Here is an 18,888-nt window from a genome sequence, read left to right as displayed (position 1 = left end):
CTGCATTTGTGCATCCTACCTAGGTTCGATAAATGTTTTCAGCAAAGAGAAGCTGTTAGTTGCTTCCAAAGTTCCAACCATCCCTGGGAGGGCACTCCCCCTTACTTGTGCAGCACAACAGTGCCAGTTGTGCTGTGCTGGCGCCCCCTGAATCCTAAAATCGGTTCTGGTGCCACGTGTTCCGTGAACCCTTAAACTGGGCCTGGTGTGACTACATATAGTTGAGTGAATGGTCCCTTGAGGAGTCCTATCCATGAGTACACCTTCTCAATTATCCTGGTTTAAGATCACTAAGACCATCATAAAGACTCTTTCCAGTAACCAGGTCATTTATTGTTCATGATACTATTCTTAAATTGGTGTGGTGGTGGAAAGTGCTGTCAAGTCACAGCTTGGCAACCCTGTGAGATTTTCAAGGCAAAAGATGTTCAGTGGTGGTTTGCCATTGCTTGTTTCCACATCATGACCTAGTGCAAAGATAACTCCCTGTCTTTACCTCCTAGCTTGGTATAGTGGTTAGGAGTATGGACTTCTAATCTGGTGAGCCGGGTTTGATTCCGCACTCCCCCACATGCAACCAGCTGTGTGAACTTGGGCTCGCCACAGCCCTGATAAAGCTATTCTGACCGAGCAGTAATATTGGGGCTCTTTCAGCCTCCCCTACCTCACAGGGTGTCTGTTGTGGGGAGAGGAAAGGGAAGGTTACTGTACGCCATTTTGAGACTCCTTCAGGTAGAAAAAAGCAGCATATAAGAACCAATTCTTCTTCTTCTTCTGACTGAAAACATGGCTTTCCCCGTAATACATGATATCAGGTACCTGAGTACTAGAGCAAAATGTTTTGTACTGCTGATCTAATCAATTTGTATTTGAATTACAATGGGGATGAAGGACAAACATACTGAGAACAAGCATAAAGCAAACTGTAATATCTAAAACTAGCTTCAAAGCCCGTTCCTAAGAATAGGCCTTGAAAGGGCCTCCTCCCCAGGCCCCTGGCCCGGCAGCTTAAGGTGGCTTTGGTCTGCAGCTCACAGCCAGATCAAGTGGGGCAGGCAGGGGCTGGACAGCTCATTATCAGAGCTCCTTAGCAGGCAGTCAGCAGGCCAGGAGGCCCTCGTCAGCAGGCCCAGCCTAGCAGGCCAAGAGGCCCTCGTTAGCAAGCCCTCCACCACGACCCTTTGCTCAGGGCCCTCCCCCTTAACTGCTGCTTGCTCCAGGCACTGAGGAGTCTGAGAGCAAAGGGGCTAGAGTCCAGGGACAGAGGGCAGGAGCTGAAGGGCCAGGGCCAATCAGGGCAAAGCTGGCTGCACCCTGATTGGCCCTATTCTAACTTGGACAGCCAGACACGTCCCACCCCCCTATATTTTCACAAATATATAGAGGAACAACAATGGATAAGGATGTCAAAATAAGAAGTCTTCCTATGCAGTTCAATTAAAATACATTACACACCCAAACTCTATTTTCTATTTTGAGAATGAACATTTATTTCCTGCTATCATGCTAGCTCTAAAATTTATGGAAAACAGGTTTATGTATGAGTCCCATATTTTTGACTGTGAAACCCAATTTCACAATAAACATCCACCCCAAATAGAGTAAGCTCTGCATTATGAATGTCTCCTCTAATGTACTGTAAATAATATAATGTAAATATGATAATTTAAGGTTTCAGCTGAAAAAGAAAACCCACAGCCTAAATTTGCATCAACTTTAAAAAGTTTTCAAGCATTCTTTTAGTCTCTCTTAGCCTTCAAAATAAGCCACCTGTTTTTTTATTTCATCTGATTTCCATGATAGAAAAAAAATACGTAACTGCCAAAGTCTTGCCACTGGGAAAACTACTTGCTTTCCACACATAAATCTTCAGTGTGCAGCATGCTCTCTAGAGGACTCTAATCAAGTTGGCTACATGTGATTCACTTGTATTTATTTCCACTCTTATAGCAAATATAACACAATATGCCAGAGGGCTACTTTTTCATCAACAACTTTGAATCATCTTGTAATCACTAATCATAGCATAATTATGCAAACATTTAGTGACATTAGTTGTGACTAGCTAAGTTGCTCCAGTTGAGAAGATTTAGATGAATAGATGAAATGCTTGATTTTATCTCTATGTGATTTACTTTAAGGAAACCTGCATTAGATTTGCCATGGATTAGACTTGGTAATGTAATCATTCTACATTCAAGAATATACATTTTATTACTGTAATTGTTCCTGCTGTGGAAATCCACAGAAATACATATCATGCTGCATTATCAAAACATTTGACCCAATTTTGCCCACCTGAGCCCTATGGACATTCCCTACTAAGTAAATCCAATGATGAATCAAAAGCCTGACATATATCCTATGATATATCTGGAGGTTAGTTTACAAAAGTACAAGGCCCTTACTTTAACCTAGATATCATATAAGCAGTAAAGATGTACCGCCTTCCATATTGAGCTTGCTTGTGATTTAGATGCTGCATGCTTACTTTTCCCATTAATTATTCATCCAAGAATAGGCTGGAGGCATCAATGAAACTGGGGTTAGTGTTTAACAAGATTAAATTAATTCTCGTAACTCACTTCTTGCAAGGCTAGATCCTAAGCTATGGAGAAAAATGCATGTTTAACCAGCAAAATAATTATTCAAGAAATACTGATATGACAGACTTGGAAACTTGAACTATTTGGATTGAAAATTCTAAGATCTGAAAGAGACAGGGGCAGCAGGAGGCTTTCAGCCAGTAAGGTGCTGGGGTTGGGGTTAGTAGAGTAGTATCATGCTCAACTCAATTACACAATTACTAGAGTTACCAGATCTGGGTTAGGAAATACCTAGAGATTTGGGGGATGGAATCTAGGGAGGGAAGGGATCTCAGCAGGTTATAATGCCATATAGACCACCAACCAAAGCAGCCATATTGTCCAGGGAAACTAATTCTAGTTGTCTGGAGATCAATTGTAATCTCAGGAGATCTTCAGGTGCTATTTCTTGATATTTGGCTTGACCATAATAAAATATATTATATGACTTCTGTTTTGAATTTTTCTTTGGACTAACATGGATACCTGGAACCATTATGACAGGACCGGAAATGAATTTTAAAAGGAATTAATTTTAGCCATTCAGTGATGCCCTCAACTTTAATTGAACTTAAGTGGACTGATACTCAATTAGACAATAAGACAAGAGAGGCCTGAGGATCACAATTTGTGACAAGCATTTGCTCCTTGACTAAACACTGGGATACTTAACTTATGACTGAGTTTCTGCTTGAACTAAAGATACATTTTTTCCCATTTACAACTTTTAAATTATTACTTTTTTTGCATATATATGTACTAAGAGCCTCTTGTGCCACAGGGTGGTAAGGCAACCAACATGCTGTCTGAAGCTCTGCCCATGAGGCTGGGAGTTCGATCCCAACAGCCGGCTCAAGGGTGACTCAGCCTTCCAGCCTTTCGATGTTGGTAAAATGAGTACCCAGCTTGCTGGCGGGTAAAACGGTAATGACTGGGGAAGGCACTGGCAAACCACCCCGTATTGAATCTGCCATGAAAACGCTGGAGGGCTTCACCCCAAGGGTCAGACATGACTCAGTGTTTGCACAGGGAATACCTTTACCTTTACCTTTATATCTGTACTACACATATACACACATTATTACTAAACAAGTATAAGGAAAAATCTAAATATGGCATTGATCCTTTTTCAGTATGAGCAGGATAGGCCTCAAATTAATCATATTCACTTGCCCCAAGGAAGCTTCTGATAAACTACAAAACCTTATATTTCCACCATTATTGATAGTGGCTAACACTTTTTGCTTCTTTTTCAGGAAAAAGAGAAACACAGAATGAAAGAGTAGTACGAGCTATTATTGTCACACTTGTAAACTATATTTTCTAGTATAAGCTTGATAGGTGCCAAATGATTGCTGGACATCCAGCTTTCAGAACAGAAAGTTTTGACTCTTATTTTCTTGTTCTGATGCGAGTTTATTAAAAATCCTATATAGAAAACAGCAAAAGTCTGTTTTGCACAAATAGCTATTAGGAGGTCCTTGTCTCTTGAATAAAGAGAGAAACCTCTCATCATGTTTCCTCAACTATTCCTTCCTAAAGAGGTCCCCCAAGGTCTCTACAAATCACACCATCTTTATAGACTTTATTATAAGTGCCTCTGTTGATGTTTCAGGAAAACTGAAAATGTGTTCTATTTATATGACTGGTAAAGTAAGTGCTGGTTGTCTGAGTCCATGTGAAACAAGCATCAAGAATGGTAGTGTTTAGTGGCCAAGGATTCATTCTGTTTGAGAGCCATACAATATGTGGAGATCATCCAACAGTGTGACCAGAGCTGTAGCCAGGGAGGAAGCCCAATTGGGATGGGTCAAGGACTGAAGTTTCTTCCAGGTATGCTAGTAATTGGTCCAGGGCTGCTCGCTCAACCACCTTCACCAGAAACGTAGATGTGAGACAGGGTGGTAGTTGGCTGGGTCATGTGGGTCCAGATATGACATCTTCAATAGAGGGTGAACAACTGCATCCTTCAAACATTGTTAAAATGTTTCCAGAGGTTTTTTCATGAGGGTATAAGAAAAACTGCTGTTTCAAGATTAAGGCTAATAGGCTAGATGTATTGAACCATTTTAGTACCAGAAAGGTGAAAGAAGGTAACCAGAGATAGTCAAGCTTTGCTCTCAGACATGAACTATGATTCAATTAACCGTCTGCTCACATCTCCCTTGAACTGTTTTCACTTCCTTCCATTAATTCTTCTAGAATTTAGGAAAGGAACCCTGTTTCCTAATGGATAGCATTAGACAGCATTGCCTGAAATGACTAAAAAATAAAGTGCCTTTTTTGTTCCTTTGTTTTGTTCCTTTTATTCCTTTGTTACAGATGGAATAATAGGAAATTGTAATGTGGGGAGGGTGCATGTGTGTAAGCGAAGCAATACCATAAGGGGTCTAAACTCCTAGCAGAGTCACTCAAGGCAGGATGGTCAAAAGCAGAGATAATTGTTGAGAATTATTAGAAACTAAATTATTAGTTTCTAAATTCTTAATAGCGAGAGGCTTTTTTATCTGCATTTTCCCAAAACATTACAGTATTCTTTTTTGTTTCTTTGTATAGTATTATTTTAAGTTCCCTTAAATTCCACTGGTTTTCTGAAGGCCTGTACCTTCTGTCCATTATCTGATATACCCTTTTATGAAACATCAATTTCCCTCTAATTCCTGAGGTGTCTAAAGCAGTATCCCTTCACACCAGGTGAGGGAAATCCTTAGAGCTAATTTCCCTGTTTTATCCTTCACAGTCCTTTATTTGGTTATACAGCATCTCAGATCACAAAACTCCTCCCAACTTACTTGAAAGAACTGGGAGAATAGCACATTTAACGAATGCTCCAATGTCACCTGGAAGTGATATCAGTGGGTGGGGGGAGGGAAGTGATGCTCTAGTTTTGGGCAAAACTCTATGGTTAGAAACAAATTCTACCTGAGAGTTTTGCACCAAAGCTAGAGCATAGTCCCCTGACATCTCTGAAGCGCCAACATCAGTTCTGGGTGACATCAGCATGTTGTGTCCCTCCCAGAAAGTGCTCTGTATCCCACACCAATAGCACTCTGCCATAAGATCTAACAATACAAGCAGCGCTGACCCAATGGACTTAGCATGAGCATAGAAGTTTATATTCAGAATTAAAAATTTTCAGTCTTATAGCTGACGCTGGACTCAAACTATTCTAATTTAAAAGTTAGAGGTGGGCATGGAAAGAGAGATTTTGAAACTCTTATGTATGGTTGTGTAGAAAAAACGACCAGAGGAAAAGAGGTACCTCTGTCAGTGGCTGGGGAACTTGGCACTCCTAGACAGAAGAGAAAGAAAAGCCGTGGTGTCCTTATATACCCTCCATAGCCTGAGTGAAAAAGACTGACTGCTTAGATTAGGCTGTGTAGTTACTAGGAACAATGACCTTCACCCAGGAACTCCACAGCCGTGTAGTAAGAAGCTGATGAACGTACGGTCTCTGATATGTAATCACTCTCTGCCATTAGGTTCTACATAACGACTTGAATATGTCTAATGTAATTCCAGTACTGTTTCAAAGATGATCCTAGAAATCAGAGACCTATGAATATTTATTAATCTCAGGCAAGTTGCTGGTATTATGGAAATCCATCTATCTAATTAACATAAAAGTATTAGGATATATCACATTGTGACTTGTTGCTATTTTCAATCTGTTTTCTAAAAGTATTAAGCATATCATGGGATGCAGTTTTGCAGACATTGGTGACACTTCATCTTTCCAAAACAGTATTAAGATAATTACAAAAATATTTATAGCAGGATTTGTTTTCCTGGCAATTCAACACCAATCCATTTACTGTTATGCTATATGAGAACTGAGTCTTGTACGGGCATGTATGCAGACACATACACGCACCCCAATAACTTTAAGCTTATTTATTGCTGATTAATTTGTAAAACAATTTTTCAAACTTTAATAAGTTAATTGACACATATTTATAGCAGTCCCAAGCATCAGTGTACTGGTACGACCCATGTAACACAAATATAACTTATTTTATCTGAAAGGTGTGCCCCATATTTGTGGATACTGTCAGGGATTTCTGGTAGTTTTAATTTTTGAAATCTGTCAACAGAACTCAAATGGTTCCACTTAAAGCCAGTATACATAGGACTACATTTACTCCTGGTTGAATAAAGCCTTGAGTCTAATAACTTGCAAGTATTAAGAGTTAGTAAGCCAACTCTGGACTGGGAAATTCATGGAGCTTGGGAAGTGCAGGGTTTGGGGAGAGGAAGGACTTCAGTGGGATAATACTGGAGAATCCACTCTCCAAAATGAAGAGCCATTTTCTCCAGGAGAACTGACTTTGGTCATCTGGAGATAGCTGGAATTCCAGGAGATTGCCAGACCTCATCTGGCATTTGGCAGCCCTACAGTTAGCCTGAACTGTTCCAAAAACAGTTTTAAATGGTCTCCACTCCCCCTAACAGTATGCAGTTGCCATGTTTTCAAATGCAAACTGTTTATATGTACCTATCAAGCAGGAGTACATGTGCCTTTGCTCCCTTTGCTACCTTTACTACTGATTTAAGAGAATATTCATGGCTTAATTCATGTTGTACATTTTTTACGGTGGAAAAAATTCATCAGGGAGGTTTGCAAAATCTCTAAAGAAAGATATCCTATTGTCTACTCAGAATGTTTTGAAAGTCTGGGAAAGGTGAGAAAAGAAACATGATGTTTAAAACATAGCCCACAGAACTCTTGGGGGGAGTAACCTAAAAGGCTTTAGAGATGTTATAAATATTTTATCAGTCCTAAGAGACACAATTTGGAAAGATAAGCTAGCAAGTAGTTTACAGACATTGAAACAGAATTAGGGTGGTAACACTAGTAAGGTTTTCACTAAAAATATTATTAAGCACAATCTTATACATGCTCTTCATTGCTTTTTAAAAATCTCTCCGATATTTTATTGTCGTGGAAACCATTTTCTGTAGTTCAATCAACTCTCGGAACACAAACAACTTGGATTCTGCTTTGAGTTTGTTGACTCAAATTAGAGAGTGGGAATGAGGAATGTGGTTGGTGCAAATTATGGGTACGATCATACTAGTAAGAATGTAGTGAATACAGAAAATAGATTTGAAATGGATGATTATCTACAGAAAATAGAAAAAAGAAGCTATGCATATGAATATAATAGTCTTAAAGGAAAAACGGCAGATAATACCAAAAGCCACTCAAAGCACTTTGGAGAGTAGGTTCATAATTTAAAATGTTCCACAATACACTGGAAAAATGGGTAGAACTAAGTACATATAATAAAAACGTTCATATTAATTGCTTTATTCTTTTATAATAAGTTGTTGTCCATGCTGAAAATATTCTTGCTAGCACAAGAAATAGCATTTTAGCGAGGGGGGGGGGCCTAACCAGACTTAATTTAAAAGGTAGAGTACAATGTACAAATAAGCAGATATACTATTAATATTTGGGAAATTTTCTATAGCTAAACATAACTACTTGGTTAAGAGCAAACATTTGGTTGATTACTTTAAGAGGATTCAATCCACAATATAGAAGGTTTGGTCAGATTACTCTTTAAGGTTATTTCTGGAAGTATATCCAAAAATGAGCCGGGTGAGCAGGGCCACCAGGGCTGTCCCTCTGCCCACAGTGCTGTCTGACAGTCAGTGGCTTGCTGTGGAATGGGGCTGGCCCTCCTCCCCCTGCTCTATGGTACATGTGAAGCTGCATTGGAAGCAGAGTGGTCCAGCAGGCTGAGCAAGGCCACTGGGCCCAGCCTTCTGCCTATAATGTTGGGAGTAGAGTGGCTGAGTTGGGTGAACAGGTTATTGGAGTGGCCAAGCTATATAAACAGGACCACCAGGCTGGCCCTCCACTCATGGTGGCGCATGACAGTCAGCAGCAATCTGTGGAGTGGGACCACAGAGCAGGGCCAACCATTTACCCGCCATCCTCTGGCCTACACAAGTCTATGTTCAGAGAGGAGTGGCCAAGCAAGGTAAGCATGGCTTCTAGGGCTGGCCCTCCTTCCACTATCCTGGCTTACCACCAGCATTTCCCCCAAAAGCAGAGCCATAGAGCAAGGCTGGCTCTTCTCCTGCTCTGCTAATTGTCCAGAAGTTGCAGGAAGGGGGAAGAGGAGGGCAGAGAAGGCCTGCAATCCTGAGTGGGGGATTGCCCTCTTCCTATTGGATACATATCCCCCACTGAGAGCCAATCAGGGTGAGTTTTACCCGGTGTGTCATTGCAGACACAAGCTGGATAAGATTTGGAAGGAGATATGGCACAAATATGAGATCAGAACAATAACATTTATTGAAATAGAAGAAAAATAATCTTTCTTGTAGTAAATTATGCCTTGAACAGTATTACAAAATGTCATAGGCCAAGGAACATTTCCTTATTGCGTTCAGTGTCAAAAGAATTAACTCAGTGACTCTATTTTAAAGTAGCTCTTTGAAGGACATTTTCATGTCAATGACTTTTCAGCTTTGAATATAGAGCCCTCAAAAAAGATCTCTGAGCTAGAAGTTGATCACTGCAGAACAATTCTGAATATTCTCAAATCTAAGGCAGATTTTGTTACACAGGAGGTATCATGGCATTGCCTGTAGAGAGCTTGGTTGTTTGCAGATAATGTTTGCTGAGGCCCTCATTGTGTTTCTGCTCTACATATTATCATTCACTATATATTGTACACAGGATTGAGGGTCCTCAGAAGGGACCAGGAAAAGAGGATGTACAGTTCTTCCAGTTCAGGGAAAGTACATTAGCTACACAGCCTTGCTGCTGGTGGCTGCAGGAAGAATTTGTACAAATGGTTTCCCACTTGAACCAGGCTTCTCTCACTAGAATGCCCAGAAGCCAGACTAGGATAAATGTTAAGCTATAGTTCATGATAAAAATATTAAAAATATGGACTGTGTTTACAGACATAGTGTAGATGTCTGAGAGAGGCAACCAAGGTGGAAATGGATTAGGTAATATAAATGTGGACAATCTAAGCGCTATAGGACTAGAATTTAGCTCCAGGTCACATGAAGACAAGGGTCTTTCCTACTAATGGATAGCACAGAGAAATGATGGAAGTGATTTACTTGGATGGTCTTGGAATGGGCACTTTGGAACCCTTTCTAGGTCCTCTGTAGCATCAGAAAGTGTTGCCATCTTTTCTGAAACTCTGCGTAAAGAAACAGAGCTCATTGCACTTCTAAATTATGAAATATTCATTGTCTATCATCTAGGGACGATGGAAGAATACTGGCAACACAATATACTGTGAGGGCTGGAATACAAAATTCACTTTTGGCAGAAAAGTGATGTCAGATTGAAGAATTGACTCAAAGGTCACTAGCTTATTTTGCAATGTTGAACAAAAGACATCTGAGAGTATGTTGCTGTTAACTGAAAAGATTTTCAAAGTAATGTTGAGAGAACCAGGGAGAATCTCTATGTGGTGAATGGGGATGGGATTCAAACTGGAAGTTCAATTTTACAGCCCACTTTAAAAGACATTTTTACATAGAGTTAAGTGTGTTGCAGGTAGAGTGTATTGTAGGTACCATTTCCTCTGATACAAGGGCAGACCTTGGGGATGGTGGAAATGTTGCAAGGGATGTATATTCCATGCTTTTATTTTGGAGCATGTTCCCATTGCTTTAGGTGAGTAACCTGTAGTGGAGTTGGGTTAATAAAGATAGTCTTGACAATATGAAGCTATAAGATTGCATGATACTCTGTTTAACAATAATTTTCTATCATACAACATATCCCTAATAGAAAATCAAAGCATCTCCTTTGGGGTCCTTTCCAACACCACCCCTACTGAAGTACCTGAAACATTTCTTCTTGTTGCAAGTGACTGAACAGGCAGTGTGTGTTATTTTCTGAATAAAAAGTGGTGTGCAATAAAGAGCACACACAAAAAAAAACATTCACATGCCTCTGATCTTCCACTACTGAATATATCTTGAGGTTGTATGCAGCTGGGATTTGTATAGTTGTGAATAGGGCCTTCCCTTGACCCAGAAGTTACAGTTGGTGCAAAATACAACTGCTAGAGTCATCATGAGATCATCTTGGAGGACCCATATCTAGCCAGTGCTGAGGCAGCTGCATTGGTTGCCTATTTCGTTCCAGATCAAGTTCGTTTTGGTGTTGATCTATTAGGCCATTCCTGGTCTGGACTTCACATATCTGAGGGACCACCTGTCTCCTTATGCCCCCTGGAGGGCTCTTCGCTCGGCTGGTTTGAATCTATTGGTTGTCCCCAGCCAGCAGGAGGCATGTCTGGCTTTGACCTTTTCATTCCTGGCCCCGACCTGATGGAATGAGCTGAGGGCCCTGTTAGAGCTATCACAGTTCTGCAGGGCCTGCAACACAGAGCTGTTCCACCAGGCCTTTGGCTGAGGCCAGGCCATGGAAGATCTTGAGTCCTTCCTCAGAATGCCCTGGAACATCAAGGGCCAAATGTGTGAGAGGTGTGGGTGGGTGGGGGAGTTATTCTGGAATGCATAAGCCAGGAGGCAGGTTATAGCTAGAGTTTTTTGATGCCAAAGGGTCTGTATTTTGTTGTTTTATTGCAGGGTGGGTGTTATAAACTGCCATGAGCTGGTATGGTCAACAAATGAAACTAACAAACAATGCTGAAGTGCATTGCGCCAGTACCAAATGTCCAGGATGATAGTGCATAGAGTTGGAGATGCTGTAGCCTACTTTATAAAAACATTTGTTGCCATTTTATTTGTGATAAAGTTATTGGACTTGTGATAAAGATCATGGACCCCTCCTCTTTACAGCTGGAACAGTGAGCTGACTCCCCACTTATCCCCCTGAGGCTCGGGTTGGGAAGGTCTACCGTGTTATAGGCAGGGGGATTTTGCTGCCGCTGTTGATGATGTTTCAAGCGATGTGGGTTTTATGCTTTTATTGTGAGGAACTTACTTGCAACCCACCACGGACCAGCCAGTCTGGGAGTGGTGGGTAATAAATCAAATAATAAACAAATAAAATAATTTGAACAGTTGCATCAAGTGGATCTCTGGAGGGGCAGCAGGTATGTTTTTAATCAAGTTAAGTAAATAGAGTCATGAAACAAACATACAAGTGTATTTCCTACTGCAAGGAGTTCAAGGGAACTGATGTATATGCTGGCTTCTGCAAGAGTCAATGAGCTATTGATCTAAATATGGGGCACCCCAACCCATAAGGATCAATAGGGGCACCCCAACCCATAAGGATCCAGTCTTCATATTCCTTTATTCATTAGGAAGACCTAACCTTCATTAAAGTATGTTCTATAATCCATCTTCAGGTAGTTACCAAATTACTTCTGAGAAAATGCGTCCTTGTTATGACTAGTAGCTAATCAGGCCAGTGCAAATTTGAAAACACTGAACTCAAAGTTCTCTGAAATACATGGGCAAAAAAAAAATCAACTATTCTTACCTTCAATGACTCTCAATGCCCTCTTACAGCTGGGGAGGGGCCAGTTTGCTAAACTTGACTCTTGAAAATTTTCCTTTAATTTCATATATTCCATAGGAAAATGAGCTTTTGTGGAATTGTTCAGTTCTGGGATGCAAGGGAAAAAAGAGATTGTAATTGTTAAACGTATTAAGATTTCTTCAAATTCATGACGATTTGAAGAGAAAAGTTTCTTAGGAAACGTGTTAATTACATGAAATTAAGATTGTGAAATAATGAATTTTACTCTGGAGGTTTGGTGCCACAGAAAGAGGAAAAGAACCACTTAACTGTTTCATCCCTAGCCTATAGAGTGCTGCTCCAGCATCCAACCTCCTTTCAGAAGGGAGATGGAGTGTTGGAGGGAAGCACAGAGGCACTGTCGGAATGGGTGATTTGGTTTAGATAAGCAAAAAAGAACTCAATGTAACATTGATTTGGATACTTATTGGCTGTATCTGAGCCAAATTGCCCATCCCTGCACTTTAAATGGTCCAAATCAGCCTTATCCAATTTGTGATTCAGCTGCTCCATTATAGCCTAAATGGCCATCAAAGTCAATGGGAAATTTTGCCTTTTCGTCTATTCCATGATCTGGGAAGGTGGGGGTTTGAGGTAGAGGCAGAAAACTGCAGCATAGCTGCATAGCTGCAGGAGCCTCTCCTTAAAAGAACCCCCAAGTTTCAAAAAGATTGGGGGTCCAATTCTACGGGCACCGTATCTGACTTCCATTGTTTCCTATGGTGGGGAAAAAAGACAAGACCAATGACAAAGAATCTTCAATCCAGACCATGTTATCATATAAATAGGTTTTTGATTTGTGGTTTGTGAAATATAAGAGTTTCAAACTCATTTTGTGATACAGTATGGAAGTCTGAAATTTCAAGGCTTCTACTGAAATTCTGTGCAAACTTAACTGGGAGTACGTCTCATTGAATTTACAGTAATATGAGGAACTACATAATACTATTTGCTTGCATGCAACACTTTGGTCATGCCTCAGTTATCCATTTGTCCAATTGCCCAAAATAGCAATTCAGCACATTTTATTTATGGCTTTATGTTAACTGGAGGTACAGAGCAATTTTATGACAGCAGTAGGACTTAACCAGCTGTATAAAATTGCAAATAAGCAGATATACTCGTGCAGTTAAAGGTATGCAGTGAAGGAGCCCTCTTCACAAACATTTATGTGGTTGCATCCCATGGTTGTTTCAGTTTATTACCTTATGGAGTCTGCTGTTCTTCTATAGTGTTTGAATAGCCTAATCTTTTTTCTCTCTGCCAAAACAGGCTTTTGAAGGACTGGAAAGGCTGGGTTTCTTCTCAACAAATGATAGAATCATTTGTGGTTCTCGTCACAGGGTAGTTAGCGATAAGTTCTGACTTATGCCTGGTCTACTATTCACCAAATCTGGCCATGAAGAAACTCCTGTGAAGTCTTGTCCATATTTCTCTACTGCATCAAATCCTTTAAAGTTGGAAAATGGGGGATTGTGGACATGTGCAATTCCAAATGTTTAGCCTCTAGTAAGCAATACAGCTGCATACACTGCATGATTTTGATGTTACACAACAGCATACTTAGGAGTATATATAAAGTACTAATGAGAATCACCAAGGAAATAGCCTTTGATGAGATTCTGATTGTTAACAGATTAAGAAAAATAAACTGTATCAGAAGTGCAATTCCTGAATTAAATTCCTGCTACAAAATGCAACTTACTTCTGAGTAAATATGCATAGGATAACTGAAAAGCAGAGGAATTTACAGTAAAATTTTATGCAGAGTTACTCCAGTTTAAGCCTATTGGTTCCAACTGACTTAGACTGGAATACCTCTGCATATGATGGCACTGTTAGTGTGTCAGTAGATACCATTCCTGTAGAAAGTTGTCAAACTATCCTTCATGTTTATAGATCAATCTTGGAAATAATTTTCTTAAAATGTTTCAAAGGACTTCAGAACTCTGCTGAGAGAAAGAAATTATGATCTTTTACTTGATGCAATCCTTTTATCCCTAATTTGTTAATTTTATTTATTTTATTATTGCATTTTATATCATCATTCCAAAAAAGCTCAGGGCAGTTTATAACCTATCACGTTATAAATACTCTTCTTAGATGATCTAGTATGTGCTAAAATGTAACAGCGAGGCAACTAGATATTTCCTTTTTTATATAGTGCATATAATAAGAGGTTGAGTAAAATACATTTTCCTGTTTGCTTATACGTAGGATGCATTATAGACAATTACAGTTTAAAGCACTGTATTTACTTTCAGAAGCTGGTAAATAAATAAAAGATAGAATTTAAGGCATCTTTGCCGTTGAGGAATGTAGTGGGCTAACCACCAAAGGTAGGTGGCATATTCCGGCCCCTCCAGATGATGTCACCTACCTCCAGTGGCTGGCTCACTATATCCGTCCTTTTAAGCCGCGAGAGGAGGAATCCCAAAAAGTGGATTCACCACCCAAAAAAGCATGATCCCTCAGCAAACAACTTGCCTGCAAACAGCAGGAAGAAGGTTTGGAGGGGGAAACGAGCTTTAGCCCAGCGTACGATGTGCTGGGGAGGGAGAGAAGACGTTCAAGACTACTGGACTGGCATGGACTGTCAGGGGGTGAAAGAGAGCAGCAGACAGGACAGGGGTCCGTGGACCGAAGAGAATAGGAAGGCTGCATGGAGGTAGGAATGCCTAATGAGAATTATGCTGTTTGCAATGCTGGGGGGGGGGGGGGAGCTGCAGCCTTTGCCGTGCCCTTTGCTGGCTGGCCGTGGTTTCCTTTGCATGTTTGCTGCTTGTGCAGTATGCGGCGAGGGGAAGATATGGCAGGGAGAGTGTAATGTGTGAAGGGGGAATTGCGTGATTAATTATCATGCTATTGCAGGTGGGAGGCGTTCCGCCATTTTGGCCACTGTGAGGAAATACCCTCACAGTGTTGTAAATGGCACTGATTTAACAATTTTACAGACAAGCTAGAAATGTTAGAAATGAATTGAGACTGGTCTGTGTCATATAAGTTATATAAACAAACCAGCTTGGTGTAGTGGCCGCATCCTACGTGCGTTTGATTCCTGGCTCCTTCACATGCAGCCAGCTGTGTGACCTTGGGCTAATCAGTCCTGTTAGAAGCTGTTTTCACAGAGCAGCTTTGTCAAAGCTTTCTGAGGCCCACCTTCCTCACTGGGTTATCTGTTGTGCAGTGAGGCAGGGAAGGCGACTGTAAGTCATTTTGAAACTCCTGTTAGTGATAAGTGGGGGAAACTGGAGGACAGCACAGCATGAAATTAGTCCTTAATATAGAGAAAAGCTATCCCAAAGCTCAAAGCAACCTACAACATCACCACTGAACTTTTGGGATTAATTGCTCGCCTTCCCAGATTAATTCTACAAGTTTATGCCATTTTGCTAAAACTAGCTATTTAATTGGTCACAAACATATCTTTCTCAAACACGTCAGTTATTAATCCTATTCAGGAAAGAGTTCAACTGAGTATCTCTAAAAGCACTATATATTTGGCAGCACAATAATGAGCATTAAATCACAGATGTACATTTTCTGATCCTTCCTAGTACTCATTCATCTACTGAAGCAGATTTTATAGTCTAAGAACATAGAACAGGAAAGGCTTTTCAATCACAGGAGTCAGTCAGATTACATTGTGCCTGCAATTTAATTTTAAACATTTTGAATCTGGAGAAAATGAAGATGGTTCGTAAGTATTATATTGGTTTATTAGGATTGCCAGCTCTGGGTTGGGAAATATCAGGAGACTTTGGGGGTGGATGAGATTTGGGGCAGGGAGGGGCCTCAGTGGAGTATATTGCTATTGAGTCCACCCTCCACTCAGTAACCACTTGGTCCCTGCAGACCCTCTCCCTAAATATTTTTCTTCTAATAATGTTCTAATAATGTTCACTTCTTGTATCAGATCTTGACTTAGGAGAAATGCACTTGTGGAAACTAAGCCCAAGGAGATAAGTTGGAAAGGTTTGTACTCCTAATCTGTCTGCTCATTTCTTCCAGGGAGATTCGGCTGCCCTTTTTTTTTTGCTATCTTCTACCAACAGAGTTTTTCGTTTCATTTGGCTTTTCCTCAGTGTTTCCTCCTTCCTGCTCAAGGTTTTACTTGTAATTTCTATGTCTTTTATTTATTTCAGCTTTGTATTTATTTCAGATGTTTTAATTACTTTAAAGATGTGTGTGTTTTTGTGGGGTGGTGGTGGTGGTGGTGGTGGTTTTAAATGGTTTTATCATGATTTTATTATGCATGTTTTAATTTGTTAGATGTTTTGATGACTCAGGAAAAGCCAAGATATAATTTTTGCAAATAATAATAATGTCTACATATTTATTGTAGATCCAGATTTAAACAACTATCTGCTACTATCAAATCTAATTTGGCCTTACCTCCAATGAGAATAAACACTTATCAAACATATTAAAAGTTTGTATACTAAGTTTTAAATTCATTTCCTTAAAAAGGAAAGGCAAATGTTTACTAATACTGATTTTGAAAGACCAATGACAACCAATAAAATATTTTTAAAGTTTCCATTGTATACCTGGTTGAAAATAGACTTGGGCAATTATAGTGCGACACAGAGGACATGGAGTATTGGTTGGGTTATCTTTGGCAAGTGTGCGTAAGCAAGGTTCACAGAAGATATGGTGGCAGGGATAGCACATGTGAGGATTATAATAAAAATCCAGGCACACTGCACAGAGGTAGCTTTCTTTGTCTCTTCTGTGTTCATGCTCTTCTTCTGTTTTCGGATTATCATTCATGATCTACAAGGAAACCCCCCCAAGAAAATATGCATTAAAATTATTTCAATTATTATGATTATGATAGACAATGTATTTGTGTATCAGCATCCAAGTGAATTTTAAAGTATGCTTTGAGTTTAACATATAATTTGTTCCATGCAACAATCCTCATAGGAAAAAAGTACAATTTGTTAATTTATATCTCTTAAGGAGATCACAGATTATGGACTTTATATGAAAAATTCAAATAATCAGACTCTTAAGTAAATGTAAAGTGAAGTGGGTAACCGTTTTGTTTCTCTGAATCAGTCAGTTACCACTTGTTCTTGCACAGTTCCATGTAAGTCTTTTTTCAGCATTTCATGTGGTCTTTATTTACTCCCCAGTGACCATTTATGCAGGCTGGAGTTTTAGTCATGGCAGGTTGCCCCATCTCATCCTGCACTCACATGGGCCCATTATGCACGGCCTCCAAAACGGCGATTTCGGGTCACATGGAAAACGCGGAAGGGGAAGACGCAAAGCACACCGGTTATGCACGGGATGGGACGGCGGCAAAACCCAGAGTAACTGATTATGCACGCAGCGATCCCGGCGCCGCTTCTAATTGAGCCCCGGTCACCTGGAAGCTGCGCTTTCTTCCACGTTTCACTAACACGGCTTTTTCGGCGGCATGCACTGACACTGTGGCCGGTTGCAGCTGGCACCGTGCGTTATTGGTGATTTTAGTCGCCGCCATTCCACCCCGAATGTGTGTTATTCCCCCCGTGCATAATGGGTCATGGGGGAGTATTTGGGCTGGTGCACCTCATCTGCCCCTGATTTTTTGCTCCTGCACAGGAGCTGGGCAGTGAAGTTCCCAGTGCGTAAACGGTCTGTGAGAGACCAAATCAACGTACATCATTCTCCTCTTGGGTGTCTCAGTGTCCTACTGGGCAGGTGATGGAGCAGCAAGATCCCTAATCTGTCTTTGGTGCCCAGTAAGAGGTACATACCATCAAAGCTGGCCTCTATCTGCACTGGGTATTTAAGGATAGAGAGACTCAAGCCACCCTACCAAAAAAAACCCCAAACAACTTAACCAGTCCAACCTCCACTTTGAGTTTGGTGAAAGACCTTATATCCAACCAATTCCAGCTGTGCCAAGATGACCACATCAGAATAATAAATCTAGGCTAGGAAATTAGACAAGCAGCACACACTTCATGGAATCATAGTGTTGGAAAAATCCATACAGGCCATGTAGTCCAACTCCCTACTCAATGCAGGATCAGCCTAAAGCATCCAGGATAAGTATCTGTCCAGCTGCTGCTTGAAGACTGCCAGTGAAGATTACCCCATACAATGCCTCAATCAAAAATGGAACAACAAATCTGATGAGACATAGCCCATACCACCTTCTCAGCCTGGCCCCAGAAAAACATGGGTTTATTCGTGTTTTTAGATCAGCTTGTTATTGTCTTTATTTCAATTATATGAAGGGGTCATAATACTAGAAGACCTTTAATGCATGGCCATCCTGTACAGAAAAGAAGCTTGAAGAAGGGCAGATATAGTTGTGAATTGCAGAAACATTAGAACTGTAGAAATGTTTCAGCTCAGCGGAAATCCAGCAAAATTAACCTACTAGGAAAACCTCAAATCAACCAGAAGGCAGGAACCTAAACTGTTAAAAAGCAACAAAAATTGCAATAGTATCTAACCTTGTCTGAACCAGATAAGCTTTTGCTTCTGAGCCTAGCCAATTTCTGATCTACCTGCTCCTAACTTACCTAAGATTAACTTGTTGTATGGGTCACCCTTGCTGCCTGATTTTTTTTTAAGTGTATCAAAGCCCAACTTCCAAGAGCAATTTGCATGGAATAGAAATTTGACCTTTTAAATAAATAAAGGAAGTTGATTTAGGTCTTCCTCTGAATTTAAGTCTTCCTCTTCCTCTCTGTCTCTGGCGTGTCTGAGAGGAACATGGCTAGCGTCTAGGAAGGGAGGGAGCTGTAGGGGCAGGGCCAATCAAGGTGCGACCAGCGTTGCTGGCCGCACCCTGATTGACCCTATTCCAGCTTGGACAGC

General features: G+C 40.5%; 2 protein-coding genes across 4 annotated transcripts in view; one reads left to right on the top strand and one right to left on the bottom strand.

Annotated features, from left to right (window-relative positions):
- Positions 1-10,067, top strand: part of LOC143842283 (snake venom 5'-nucleotidase-like) — a 40,597-nt gene extending 30,530 nt beyond the window's left edge. The window contains exon 9 of the mRNA XM_077347222.1: positions 9,822-10,067. Coding sequence (XP_077203337.1) covers positions 9,822-9,859 — 38 coding nt within the window. The 3' untranslated portion in view covers positions 9,860-10,067. The remainder of the gene's footprint in view (positions 1-9,821) is intronic.
- Positions 1-18,888, bottom strand: part of RNF180 (ring finger protein 180) — a 65,838-nt gene that overhangs the window by 6,827 nt on the left and 40,123 nt on the right. For all 3 annotated transcript variants that reach the window (XM_077347225.1, XM_077347224.1, XM_077347226.1), the window contains exons 5-6: positions 16,614-16,839; positions 12,025-12,150 (exon numbers count right to left, since the gene is read on the bottom strand). In XM_077347225.1, coding sequence (XP_077203340.1) covers positions 12,025-12,150; positions 16,614-16,839 — 352 coding nt within the window. The remainder of the gene's footprint in view (positions 1-12,024; positions 12,151-16,613; positions 16,840-18,888) is intronic.

The sequence above is a fragment of the Paroedura picta genome, chromosome 7 (genome assembly GCF_049243985.1).
Source record: "Paroedura picta isolate Pp20150507F chromosome 7, Ppicta_v3.0, whole genome shotgun sequence".
In the NCBI taxonomy this organism is placed as follows: Eukaryota; Metazoa; Chordata; class Lepidosauria; order Squamata; family Gekkonidae; genus Paroedura; species Paroedura picta.
Note: the sequence above shows the minus strand (reverse complement) of the source record. Positions and strands in the feature narration are given on the sequence as shown.